The following is a 13,158-nucleotide window of genomic DNA, read 5'->3' as shown; positions in this document are numbered from 1 at the left end:
ATTTTATAATATTATTATTTTATATGTATATACATGACACTTTGAACGCATGTTGCTCTATATATATGTATATACATGTATGTATAGAAATATAAGAATTTGTTTTTTTTTTATATAAATTTTTCTTAATATTTTTTTTGTTGATTTTTTCAACATTAAATCTACATTAGTTTTGGGTAACCGTATATAAACGACTATAGGGCTAGGCCGGTCATCAGTATCTCGCGGTGTGCTTTACATTTCATAGAGTCGATTATTTCTTTTTTTAATTTATTTTTTTCTTTTTTGGGTTTTGAATTTCTTGAATTATACTCGAGAATCGGATTTTAAATTTGAATTTTGTTTTTCTATTAATCCTTAAAAATATATAAATAAAAATTAAATATATAAAAAAAAATATTTAATATTTTCATAAAATAAATAAAATATTATTAATATAAAGAAAACAACTAAAATATTATTAAAACAAAAAAATAAATATTTTTACGTATTTTAAATAAAAATTCGAGTAAAGAAAAAATTTAAAAAAAAAATTATTAATTTTCTATTTTATATATATAATTTATTTTAATAATTATGTTATAAAAATAGTGAATTTTTTAAATTTAAACCAAACATAAATAAATATATAAAGCGAATCGAAAAAAAAGGATATTAAATTTAATTTCTTAAAGTGTTTTAAAATTGTAACAAAAAGAAAAAATAAAATTTGATTTCTAAGAAGTGTATTGTATATCAAGGATCATTGTTTCTATTTTTTTGTAAATAACAAGAAATTTTATAATATTTTATTTAAAAAATATTTTATCACAAAATTTCAAAAATTCTAATTTTGGATATACAAAAATCATAAAATATACAAATATGAAGGTGAGAAATATTTTTAATTATAATTAATATATGTATATTATGTAAGTAATAAGAAGATTTGATAACGCATTCAGGATACAAAATAATCTTATCCTTAACATATAAAAAACATAATATTTTCTAAAAGGATTGCCTTTTTTTACCCTCAATATTCTATAGAGGAATGGATATTCTATTTTAATTTTTCATTTTCGTTTGCAGAATTTTCTTAAAAAATTTTCTTGTGAAATTAAATATGAAATATTTATAAATCTACAAAATATCAAATATATTCGAGTTACTGAATTTTTAAATACAAAAAAAAAGCTTCTAATAAATTTTAATATAAAAATGAAAAAATAATTGAATATTATTTTTACTATTTATATTGTTACTATTTAAACATTTGCAAAATTTTATTTTTACAATATTTAATAATTAAAATAAAGAGAATTTCGAAATATCAAATTCAAATTGTTGTACAAGATTTAATTTTAAAATTTTATGAAACTTTTAAATAAAAATTTAAAAATATTTTTCAATATTTTTACGAATAATTCATTAATTTTGAATATTTATCGTAATTTTTAAATATTTTACAAAATTTATTAATTTACTACAAAATTTTTAAATTCGATTTTAAAAATCTGATTTTATTAAATCAGTAAGATTTTGAATAAATTTATAACATTTTCAAAAACATAATTTTTTCAATAAATGAATTTAAAATTCTGCCAATGTAATTTTTATAAAAAATTAAAAAATTTCTAATATAAATTTTAATATAACTACTTTTAAAAATAGTTGTAGAAAACTGTGATATTTTTTTAATCGCAGCAAAATATGGAATTTCGAAAATATGAAACATGTAAAATGTCCAAAACATTTTTTATTAAAAAAATTAATTTTATAAAATATTGTACTAAATAAATCAAAAAATGTTATGATTTTAATTATTCTTTGTTTCAAGAAATTTTATATACATTTTTCGTATTACAAAAAAGCACGACTTGGGAATGCAGAAAATTAGACAAGAAAGAAAATGAAAAATTTTTAAAAATACTCCCAGGTCTATGTATAAAAAATTTGTTTTACACTTTAATCTTAATCTTAAATGTCTTCATTTTCGTATTAATCTGAGTTTCTGTTAAATAACAATTTATTAAAATATATGTTGTTACATTTTTCAATATATCAAAAAAATTGTTACATTTTTCACTATAAAATATGTTTACATTTAATACCAATTATTTGATCAATTAATAATATCTTTTATTATCAGATTTTATGAAATCAATTATTAAATAATATTTTAAAATGTACGATATTCATATATTAAATATTAAGTAATTTATTTAATATATAATTTTATTTTAATATATAATTTTTATATAATCTACTTTATCATATTTAATATTACTTCCCCAGTGTTAAATAAAAATTACTTTGATTTTCTTTAAAAAGTTATATAATCAAATTGAAAAATAAAATTTTCACATACATAAAATTTAATAATAACATTTAAAATAAATATTGTATAAAAAACTTAATAATATGCATAATCAACGGAAGATAATAATTAAATTACAAAGAAAGAAAAAGGAATTAAAACAATTTTTTTTTTTCTTAGAAAAATTAATCGTATAATATTAAATATTAAACAATATTAAATATACATAGTATGTAATTGCAATTAAAATAAAATTAATAATTACCTACATAATTTACCTTCACAAAATTAATTATTAACTTACAATAATTATTTTGAAAATCACATAATTTTCTTATAATTTTTATAAAGATAGCATATAAAACATATTCACGCAAAAAAAAAAAATATTATTTTACATAATATTTAAAATATATAGCTACATATACCTAATAAAATATTTTAATTTTTTAAAAATTTCAATTTTTGACCTTAATTTCAATAAAATATTCTGAAAGTTTTTTCACATGATTTTCCCAATCATTACCAAAATCATTCAAATAAACGGAACTTAATTTTTTATTAATTAAAATATCTACATATACATATATAGCTATCTAATAAAAATAATTACAATAAAATTATTAAGTTATTTTCTATTTATTTCTTTTTACATACATACATACATAAAGTATGTATACTTTATAATTAAAATTTTATATGTACACCATATATAATAATTTTTAATCTTACATTTAAAAATAAAATACATATATAAAAATGAGATCGAAAAATTATGCATAAATTAAAATTTATTAAAATATTGAATGTACATAATTAAATTCATTTACACAAACATATATACATATTTATTTTCTAATACGTATAGAAAATCAATTAATATATATTTTAATAAATAAATTACTGTATAAAAGCTCATGTACTTGTGCATATACAATTTAAAAGTGGTTTAACTATAAAGACTATAGTCTTAGTCATTATTTAATTATTGTATCAATACATAATATACACATGTATGTATGCACTATAATAAATAAACTTCATATATGGCTAGTAATAAAAATATAGAAATTAACAAATATAGAATTGACCTGATTTAATTTTTTTTTATATTTTATGAACTGTTTAAGAATCGCGACCTTGTAAAACCCACATTTTTTATTTAATATTCCAAAAATGGATCTGAATTGTAAAAAAAAAAAAGAAAATTTGAAAATAATTTTCTTTTATGAGGGTGCGGGTGAAAGAATAGAATATTAGTTTACTGAAATTTAGAAACTTTAATTTTTAATTAATAACCCAGGATAATTGAAGTAATTTCGATTTTAAAATGTTAAAGTTTATGATTAATATTATTAAAAGGAAGAAGTTAACAGAAATTTTTTGATTAAAAGCCAAAATAATCTGTTAAATCTGTTATATAAATAAATTGTTATACATATAATGTAATTGTATTTTCTTATATAACTATATCGCGTTGTAATTTTTTTCAGCTACACTAAAAAATCTTCGTTAAGTGTTGATATCAATTCTTGGTCTCGTATTATTTATTAATTATTTTTTGATTTTTTTTTTAATCAAAATTTTTTTTTTTTTACATTATCATAATTTCCTAATTCAACTTTTTTCTTTTTGGTTTATTTAGTTTCTTATAGCACTTTTTTGTTTAATAAACATAGTAAATTCAGAAGGTTTACCTCCATGTATACATACAGATGGTGGCTATAATTATCCAGCGCCTGAAGTTAAAGTATCTGTTACACCAGCTGTAAGCTCATACAGTGTATCACCGGCTGTTCAAACTTATTCAGAAAATGCTCATTTAAAATTTGCTTCAGTTGGTCCATCATATAGTACTCTACATTCATCACCAGGTTATTTAGCAACACCAGCAATTCAATATTCTGATAAATCTCCATCGGCTAAATTTGCTGCAGTTGTACCATCAGGAATAGATTATTCAGTATTACCACAAAAAACGGTTGTGGCAGCTGCCCCACTTATATCTAAACCAGCATATGTTTCACCAGCACCAGCTGTAATTAAAACTTACTTACCACCTGCTCCAGTAGTAACAAAAGAATATCTACCACCACCAGCCCCTGTTGTAGCAAAAGTAGCAACTTATACATCACCAGCAGTTAACTATGTACATACAGGACCAGCGGTATCTAAAGTGTCAACATATACATCTTCTGGTTATTCAAGCTATTCTACAGGTATTTATTACCATAATATTAATTTGGTTAATTTTTAAAAAGGTATTATAATATTTCGTAATATATGTAGGTGCAGGAATTGAAAAAGTTGCATATGCTGCTCCAGAAGTCAGCAAAATTGCCTATGCAGCTCCAGTTGTTCAAAAAGTTGGATATGTTGCACCAGCTGTGTCTAAAGTAGCTTATGAAACTCCAGCAGTGGCAAAATATTCCTATGGGGCTCCCGTTGTATCTAAATTAGCAACATTCACATCTCCATCCGTTAACTATATTCATTCGGGCCCAGCAGTATCCAAGGTTGCAACTTTCTCATCACCAGGTCATGTAAGTTATTCAGCTGGACCTGCAATTGCTAAGGTAGCCACATATGAAGCACCAGCCAAAATTGGTATAGCAGCTCCAATCGCAACTTATGCTCCTGCTTTAGCAACATATTCTGGTAATGCTCTAATTATAATACATTAAATACACCTTAAATATTTTTCAAAAGTTCAATATCAATGTTCGTACAATTTTAATATCTTTTACACGTAGTTTATTTAGTGGTTATATATTTTTTTATTAGGTTTAATTATTTACTGTTTTGAATAAAAGTATATTTTTCCTCGACAGGACATGCAACTCATTCATATGTAGCCCCAGCTCCTGCCCCGGTTAAGGTAGCTTATGCGGCTCCAGCCCCGGCAGTTTATGCCGCTCCTGCAGTAGCTAAAGTTGCAACATATACTAGTCCAGCTGTAAATTACGTTCATACTGGTCCTGCGGTCGAAAAAGTAGCAACTTATACTTCACAAGCACATGTTGGATACTCAGCTGCTCCCGCTGTAGCTAAAGTAGCTACTTATACTTCACCAGGTGTTAGTTATCTACATTCAGGACCAGCTGTAGCAAAAGTTGCATCATATGCAGCTCCTGCACATGTTAGCTATTCAACTGGACCAGGAATCGCAAAAGTAGCATCGTATGCTGCACCAGTAGCGAAAGTTGCTGTAAGTGCCCCCTACGCTACATATGCACCAGCTTTAGCTACTTATTCGGGTCATGCAACACACTCATACGTAGCTCCAGCTAAAGTAGCTTATGCCGCAGCTCCTGCCGTTGGTAATTTACAAAATATTTTGTGATGGTTTTGAATTTTCAATTGCCCTTTTGATGTCTTATAGCCAAAGTGTCATCATTCTCAACTGGACCAATTGTTACAGGATATGCTCATGGACCTGCAGTAGCAAAAGTTGCTTCTTATTCCACAGGACCAATAGTTACTGGATACGCTCATGGTCCATCTGTTGCAAAAGTCGCTTCTTATTCAACAGGTCCGGCGGTTTCGGGATATGTCCACGCACCTGCCGTTGCAAATGTAGCTTCTTATTCTGCTGCACCTGTAGTTGCTGGATATGCTCATGGGCCGGCCGTAGCCAAAGTTTCATCTTACTCTTCAGGACCAGTTGTTGCATATGGCCACGGACCAGCTGTAGCAAAAGTATCTTCTTATTCCTCTGGACCAATTGTCACCTACGGTCATGGACCAGCGGTGACTAAAGTTTCTTCATATTCTACCGGACCTGCTGTAGCATACACTCATGGAGCTGGAGTTGCTAAAGTAGCTTCCTACTCCTCTGGGCCCATAGTTGCTGGTTATGCTCATGGACCAGCAGTAACCGTCTCAGGACCTGGAGTAGCTAAGGTAGTTTCATCACCAGTTGTTGCCTCATATGCCCATGCACCAGCCTTGAGCAAAGTTGTTTCAGCCCCTGTAGTAGCTTCATATGCCCCTGCTCCAGCTGTTGCTAAAGTTATTGCATCACCTGTAGTTGCTTCATACGCACATGCTCCAGCCAAAGTATTGTCAACTCCCGTAGTGGCTTCATATGGTCATGCACCTGCCGCATTACACACTGGGTCAGGATACAGTGGTCACAGTCTTGGACATGGAACTACGACTTATCATGGCTCATTAGCTTTAGGCCTTCCTGGTGTTAAGGTAGCTGCTGTAGGACATGAATACGCACATGGAGTACCTGCTTTAGCATATTCAACAGCTCCGGCTGCTGCAGTGATAAAAAGTGCTGCTCCAGCTGCAGTAATTAAACCAGTTATAGCAAAACATGAAGAATATTATGTAAGTGCACAACTAGTCAATTAACCATAATTATCCTAGTTTCTCAATTACATACTAACAGTATATTGTTATGTAAATATCAATACACATTTAAAATTATTTAATTATTTTTACCTTATTTATTTATTTAAAATAGGATAGCCATCCTAGATACGCTTTCGAATATGGTGTACATGATCCACATACAGGTGATATTAAACACCAAAAAGAAGAACGTGATGGTGATGTTGTTAGAGGTGAATATTCATTAGTTGAACCAGACGGTAATGTTCGCACAGTTAGATATTATGCTGATTGGGAAACAGGTTTCCATGCAGAAGTAACGAATAGTAGAGATCAAGTTCATGCAGCTAAAGTGGTCGCCAAACGCGATGCTAAAAAAACATGAATTTCCTCAGGTTATTTAACAAAATCAAAAAAAAACAAAACAAGTAAATTTAAAAAAAAAAAATTAAAATAAAATAATAACAAAGTTAAATAATAATAATTTAATTATGTCATATTGTTTATAAAATAATATAAAAGGAAGAGAATAAGAAAAAACGCTGTACATTTTAAAATATTGTAATTATAATATTATTTACTCTTATATATACATACGTATATATAATTTTACTTGCATATTTATCATTGAAACATCCAAAAATGCATTAATAAATTTTTCAAAAAGAAAATAACGGAAAAACAAAACGATATAATTAAAAGTTTTCCGTCATTTTGTAATAATATAAATACATCAACATTACATGCATATACATACCGAATTAGATAGCACCATGCTTTAATCATTTTATTACCGTTTAAAATTATAAATTTAAAGTTAGAAACATTTCATTTGTGTGTGAAAATCGTATTTTTAATTGTTACAATTAAATGTTCACATAAAAAAGCATTTTATATTATATATTTAAATGTACATACATTCATGGTTCAAGCTCTTATTATTATTATGTTATGCAGAATTGAAGTTTTTTAAAATTATCTATAATAGGCTTAATATATGTATGTGCATAAAGCTCTAAAATTGATCAATTACGTTTTACAATTATATTTTTGATACACTACCCTTTTTTTATATATATATATATACATTAATTATGTATGTATACCTTATCCTGTAGATAGGATGCAATTGCATGCATGTGTACAAATTTCATAGCAATTTTTGATTTGTAATTTCTCAACAACCAATAAAATTCCTGTACCTATATATATACACCAAGTGCTTTTATAAATTAAAGAATAATTTGAACTCTATATTTCCAATAAACTTGATTTCGACGCGATATGTTTTTTAAAATACTCAAATATAAAAGAAATTTGGATTATTGTTACCTTGTATTACAATAATTTTTACAAAATTAATTTTTAATTAACATCAAATAAGCAGCTACCTATATCCAATAAGCACGTATATTTACTATAATATTTTAATTCAATCTCTATAATGAGATCCACTTAAAATCAATATTTTAAATTAATCAATTTAAGATATTTTAAAATAATGTTTTAATTTAAAACGACATTTGGTATTGTATGTATCAATAATTATTTTCTTACAATGAAACTTTAAAATTCTTATTAATTTTAATTTTAAAACGTAAATTATTTTTTTGAAACTGAAATCTGCGATAATTAAAATAATAATTGTATAGGAAACATTAAAAAAAAAAAACTTTTTTAATTTAAACAAAATGTGAATATTAAACAATTGAAATATTGTAAATAATTATATAATATACCTATATAATACTTAACTCTTATTTATTGGTATAAAATTTTGTTTAACTCAACATTCATATTACAATGAAAATCTGTATTTTCCAAAATAGAAAATCATTAAAAATATTAATTTCATTTTCAAAAAAAAACAAAAAAATAAACAAATTATTTTATTAATATGTATTATTATATTAATTAAAATATTTAAAATAATTTTTCGACTATTTTGTGATAAAAGTGTCATACATTTTATTTAAAAAAAAAAAAAATAAAAATATGAAAAGAAATAAATATTATAATCTCACACTAAAACATATAATTTTTCTTTCTTTTAATATTAATAAATATATCTCATAGCACAATATTCTTAAGTATTTAATATTGTATAAAACAATAGACATTGTGGCAATGAATTTTAACTTGTCGGCTAATTTTTGAAATTTTACGTGACACAAACCGTGAAGTGCTCTTTTACGTGACACAAACCGTTTTTTCCTATCTTCCTTAGTTTGTAAGATATTCGGTGTCTTTTTTGCTCTATAAACCATTTTTTTGTCAATGGAGCTTATTTTACATATGAAAAAAGCATGATTTATTTATGTAAATTTTCGTCAGTTCCACATAGTAAAATTAAGTAGTAGAGTAAAATTGACTAAAATTGCATTTAACAATATATATTTTTTATGAAAATTGAGCAAAACTTAAAATTTAAAGGTTAAATTTTTATTTGCTCCATGTGCATTCAAAATGTATTAAAAAATATGAAAAATTCTTATATTTTTTGTGTGATCACTTTGTTTACCGTTTTAAAATTCAACTGCATATCTAAAATTCTTCCCTTTGGATATTAATATTCCTTATATGTATTCGCTTTTTTAACTTATTCTTCTCCAAATAACGAAATTCGTAATTTTCCTTCAGGTTTCTCAAATAATTTGCTCCACCGTTATAGGATTTTAATATAATTTTACAGAAATTAAGTTTCATTTCTAATGTGTTCCATTTGCAAAATTATTTCTTACATATGTGCAAAGAGGTCAGTAAGTATTAACAAGCTCATTTGATATAGTATAGAGCAATGGCAAAAATGAACAACTTAAAGAAAACTTTAATTTTTCTGAAAAATCTAAACTTCGAAAGATGAAATTTTACTCCGTTGTACATAAATAATTAATAAACCAAACTGCAAAACTTAAATAAAATCGTTCGAAAATATTTTTTTTAATTAAGGTTTTTAAGTTTCTTTTTCAAATTCCTCCAATTCGTATTGCTGGCGGGAACTCAATCGACGTTATTACCTTAATATGATTTCATAGCTTATATATTTATCACTATATTTATTTTTTTATTGCACAGCTACTAACCAGTTACATACAGTAATTAAATTAAATTATTCCGATATTTTGAAATCTTCCTCTAAATATTCTGAGAATATTTTGAAATACCAGCGATATTTTTGAAATCTCTAGCTCTCAGTTCTAGTCACATATTACATCTAAATTTTGAATTTTTAACAAAATAGCATTTTCAAAACAATTTATTTTTGATTACCAATAGTTTTTTTCATTTCTTCCTTTTTGGTTAAATAAATTAAATTCGTTCCTTTTTTAAATTATTTCAAACTTCAAAAAGTTCATTATTTCTTTAACCTAATTACTATACATGTAAGTATATATGGAATAGTGGAGTATGTAGTTGAATAAGGATAGTAGTTGTTTCGTATTTATTTTAGTAGATGGCTTTACATTTTTGTTTAACATAACAATTTCTGCCATTCCTATTCGTAAATATCTGTCAACCGTGTATTTTTATACTAAAAAGAATTGTCAAAATTTTAATACATAATTAAAAAATCAAATCTTTGATAATATATTTACATATTAAATTGTGCTTGGTATAACACAATATATACCAAGTACAAAATAATAAAATGTTTAAAATAGAATAATAAACTTTGTGCTTTGTTAAGACGATTGTTTCACATTTTCTTTTATACATGTTTCACTTTTTCTATCAAGTAATAAAATATAAAGCTACGAGACGATTTTAATTTCTATTTATAAAGTGGTTCGTTTAATGAAATAATAATTTGTTATGAGAATACAGTTATGAAATTGAATAAACTCCGTCTCTAAAACACATCATATGATGTAATAGGATATTATTCAAAGAGAACTTAAATAACATTCAAAGAGAATGTTGTTAGGAATAAAGTCTATGTTGCAATTTGAAATTATATTCTAAAATTTTATTAGGATTAAGATCCAATTCATAAAAATATATAACTACTTTAACAAAAGTCCTTTTTTTTACACGCAATTTCTACGACGTAAACGAAACGTAACGACGTAAAGTTGTCTATATTATAGTTGTTTATATTAAATTAAAATAGGTAAATAATTTACATGTATTTCTTCTCGGGATTTTACTCATTAAAAAGGTTCTAAAAAATTCCGCAACAGTAATCTTAAATGAGACATCTTGCGGAAAAATATTGACTGACATTTAACACCTGACTTCTTTTGAGAAAAATTGCAATTTAAATTCTGACTAGAAAGTCTACTAGAGCTGGAATCTAGATACTAGATAGAATTCGATAGAGAAGAGACGTCTTGACCACTTCACATTTTTCTTAAATGTTTTTTTTTTTCTTGCCGTATAGCGTCACCTCGTATACTAATATTGAAAAAAATTAAAAACATCATTAGGACTGAAATTAGGAAAGAAACATTGATAATGAACGGTGGAAAACATTATGCAAAAGGTATGAACAACATTCTATATGTATAAATATATGTATATACGTACATTAGGAATGTATCAGTTGTATAGAAATGCAGTAATAAATGAAAGTAATTACTGAAAAATTGCAATCGGGGTCTTTTACATCATATCCATGTACAGACATACATACATACATACCTATCAACATGTTTTTCATGTAAATTTACGATGTAAGCATTGTATTTCTTGTTTATATCAAGTACTTACATATGTAGTTATTTAATACAAATTGATAAATTTGTGTAGCTGTTATGTTATAAATATTTGAAGGAATTAATAGATGATGTCATCGAAAATCATAATAAGTCAATTTTGTTTTTCGCTCTAGGATCAACCCTTCCAGCACTTCCAGATGATGGGGTCCTACGTTTATACTCTATGCGATTTTGTCCTTTCGCTCATCGAGCACATTTAATACTTGAAGCAAAAAATGTACCATATCATACGGTTTTTATTAATCTAACTGAAAAACCCGAGTGGTTAACCAGTACATTGGTAAAAAAAATTTCATCTTTCTTTTTTATTAACACTTTAAAATTTTAGCCAAAAGCCCTCTTGGAAAAGTTCCAGCTTTAGAACTTACGAACATTCCTGGTGCCGAACCTCTCATTGAATCGCTCATAATATGTGAATACTTGGACGAAAAGTATCCAGAAAATCCATTGTATCCAAAAGATCCATTACAAAAAGCTTATGACAAAATCTTAATCGAAAGATTTTCACCAATTGCTGGAGCTATGCGCAAAGTATTTGTAGAAGGGGTACCACCAGGTTCCTTATCAGAAATTTGCAGCGGACTTGATATATACGAAGCTGAGCTAAAAAAACGGGGAACAAAGTATTTTGGAGGTGAGAAACCTGGAATGCTAGATTATATGATATGGCCATGGTGCGAAAGGTCAGATATGCTCCAGTATTTAATAGGTGACAAATATCGATGGGATGAAAATAGATTTGCAAAACTGGTAAGGTATTTTTTTTTAAAACACTACTATTGGCCAATTGTGCATTTAATTACAAATTAAACTAACTAGCAATAATAATAAATATTGTGCGATTGGAAGTTTTCTTTAGCCAAAAAAATAGTTACGTATAAGTTTTAATGTTTAAAAACTTATCACAGTTTAACTATTAGTTCTGAAACTGAAAAATCTTTGGTTAATAGCTTATATATATATATATTTGTTTAAAAATTAACTTATGTAAAAAATTTTTAGTTGGAGTGGCGTGATCTAATGAAAAATAATGAAGCCGTGAAACGTTCTTATTTAGATGGTGAAACACATGCCAAATATATGAAATCTTATCGTACTGGCACTCCAGATTATGATATGCTTGTGTAAGGTTTATGATTAGAGTGTGAAACAAAAACTAAGTTGACATACTTAAAACAAAACTTAATTATTACTATTACCAATTATGTTATTCTAGGAGTCCTACAAAAAAACAAAGAACTTGTTAATAAAATTAAAGTTTAAGGACAACTGGACAAAAGCATGACATAATCAACCGATATTTAAATATATAAATGAAATTAAAATTCAGAATCAATATTGGCATTTCAAATCTTGATTGCATTTTGCCAAAATATTTGTTAAGGCAATTTTAATAATTTAAGTTTTGAAAAATAAAATTAATTTTTTTGTACAATTGAAATAAGTTGTTATATTATGTTATGGACATATGAGAGTCTCAGAAGCAGAGTGGAAAAATCTTTTTTTGCTGCAATCGGTTATGTACGTCTTCTAAAGTCAGTGATATTAGTTTCCAGTTTCGAAATAGTTTTTTCCTATTTATTTTTCACAAAAGTACTTTTGCTTTTGTAAAAATTTTCTGATTTTTCAAAAGCAAAGTGGCATAACCCACATTGTGGCTTACGCTACTCTGCTTCTGAACCCCTCATATAATATTTGCGGTTTCACAGCCTTGATATAGTGTACATTCTATGCATAAAAATTTTTCATTAATGAAACAATGTAAAGTAAAATGTTCATACATTGCACCAAAATTTTTTT

The 13,158-nt window shown here is 25.9% G+C and overlaps 2 protein-coding genes across 3 annotated transcripts; both read left to right on the top strand.

Moving 5' to 3' along the window:
• The first annotated feature begins 219 nt into the window (after positions 1-219).
• LOC129614575 (paternally-expressed gene 3 protein) lies at positions 220-8,438 on the top strand. The gene is made up of 6 exons (XM_055529268.1): positions 220-870; positions 3,945-4,518; positions 4,589-4,957; positions 5,131-5,619; positions 5,682-6,637; positions 6,774-8,438. Exons 1-6 carry the CDS (start codon positions 865-867, stop codon positions 7,023-7,025), a joined length of 2,646 nt encoding a protein of 881 aa, XP_055385243.1. The 5' UTR covers positions 220-864; the 3' UTR covers positions 7,026-8,438.
• A 2,457-nt stretch (positions 8,439-10,895) lies between these two features.
• Positions 10,896-12,802, top strand: LOC129614604 (pyrimidodiazepine synthase-like). Of its 2 annotated transcripts, none has more exons than XM_055529310.1 (5): positions 10,896-11,123; positions 11,472-11,630; positions 11,687-12,108; positions 12,361-12,482; positions 12,575-12,802. In XM_055529310.1, exons 1-5 carry the CDS (start codon positions 11,096-11,098, stop codon positions 12,603-12,605), a joined length of 762 nt encoding a protein of 253 aa, XP_055385285.1. In that variant the 5' UTR covers positions 10,896-11,095; the 3' UTR covers positions 12,606-12,802. The 2 variants fall into 2 exon arrangements, with proteins under 2 accessions (XP_055385285.1, XP_055385286.1); XM_055529311.1 differs by having other exon boundaries at positions 12,361-12,518.
• Positions 12,803-13,158: the final 356 nt, after the last annotated feature.

This window comes from Condylostylus longicornis, unplaced genomic scaffold, assembly GCF_029603195.1.
Source record: "Condylostylus longicornis isolate FDR11 unplaced genomic scaffold, ASM2960319v2 ptg000113l, whole genome shotgun sequence".
Classification (NCBI taxonomy): domain Eukaryota; kingdom Metazoa; phylum Arthropoda; class Insecta; order Diptera; family Dolichopodidae; genus Condylostylus; species Condylostylus longicornis.
This window is presented reverse-complemented; position numbering and strand designations above follow the sequence as displayed.

What these genes read in the sequence shown, in the direction of transcription:
- LOC129614575 (XM_055529268.1), top strand. An exon ending in TTATTCAAGCTATTCTACAG is followed by an intron (nt 4,519 to 4,588) that starts GTATTTATTACC and finishes TAATATATGTAG; the next exon opens with GTGCAGGAATTGAAAAAGTT. An exon ending in CAAAACATGAAGAATATTAT is followed by an intron (nt 6,638 to 6,773) that starts GTAAGTGCACAA and finishes TATTTAAAATAG; the next exon opens with GATAGCCATCCTAGATACGC.
- LOC129614604 (XM_055529310.1), top strand. Translation starts at nt 11,096, where the DNA reads ATGAACGGTGGAAAACATTATGCAAAAG. An exon ending in TGGAAAACATTATGCAAAAG is followed by an intron (nt 11,124 to 11,471) that starts GTATGAACAACA and finishes TTTTCGCTCTAG; the next exon opens with GATCAACCCTTCCAGCACTT. An exon ending in AAAATAGATTTGCAAAACTG is followed by an intron (nt 12,109 to 12,360) that starts GTAAGGTATTTT and finishes AAAAATTTTTAG; the next exon opens with TTGGAGTGGCGTGATCTAAT.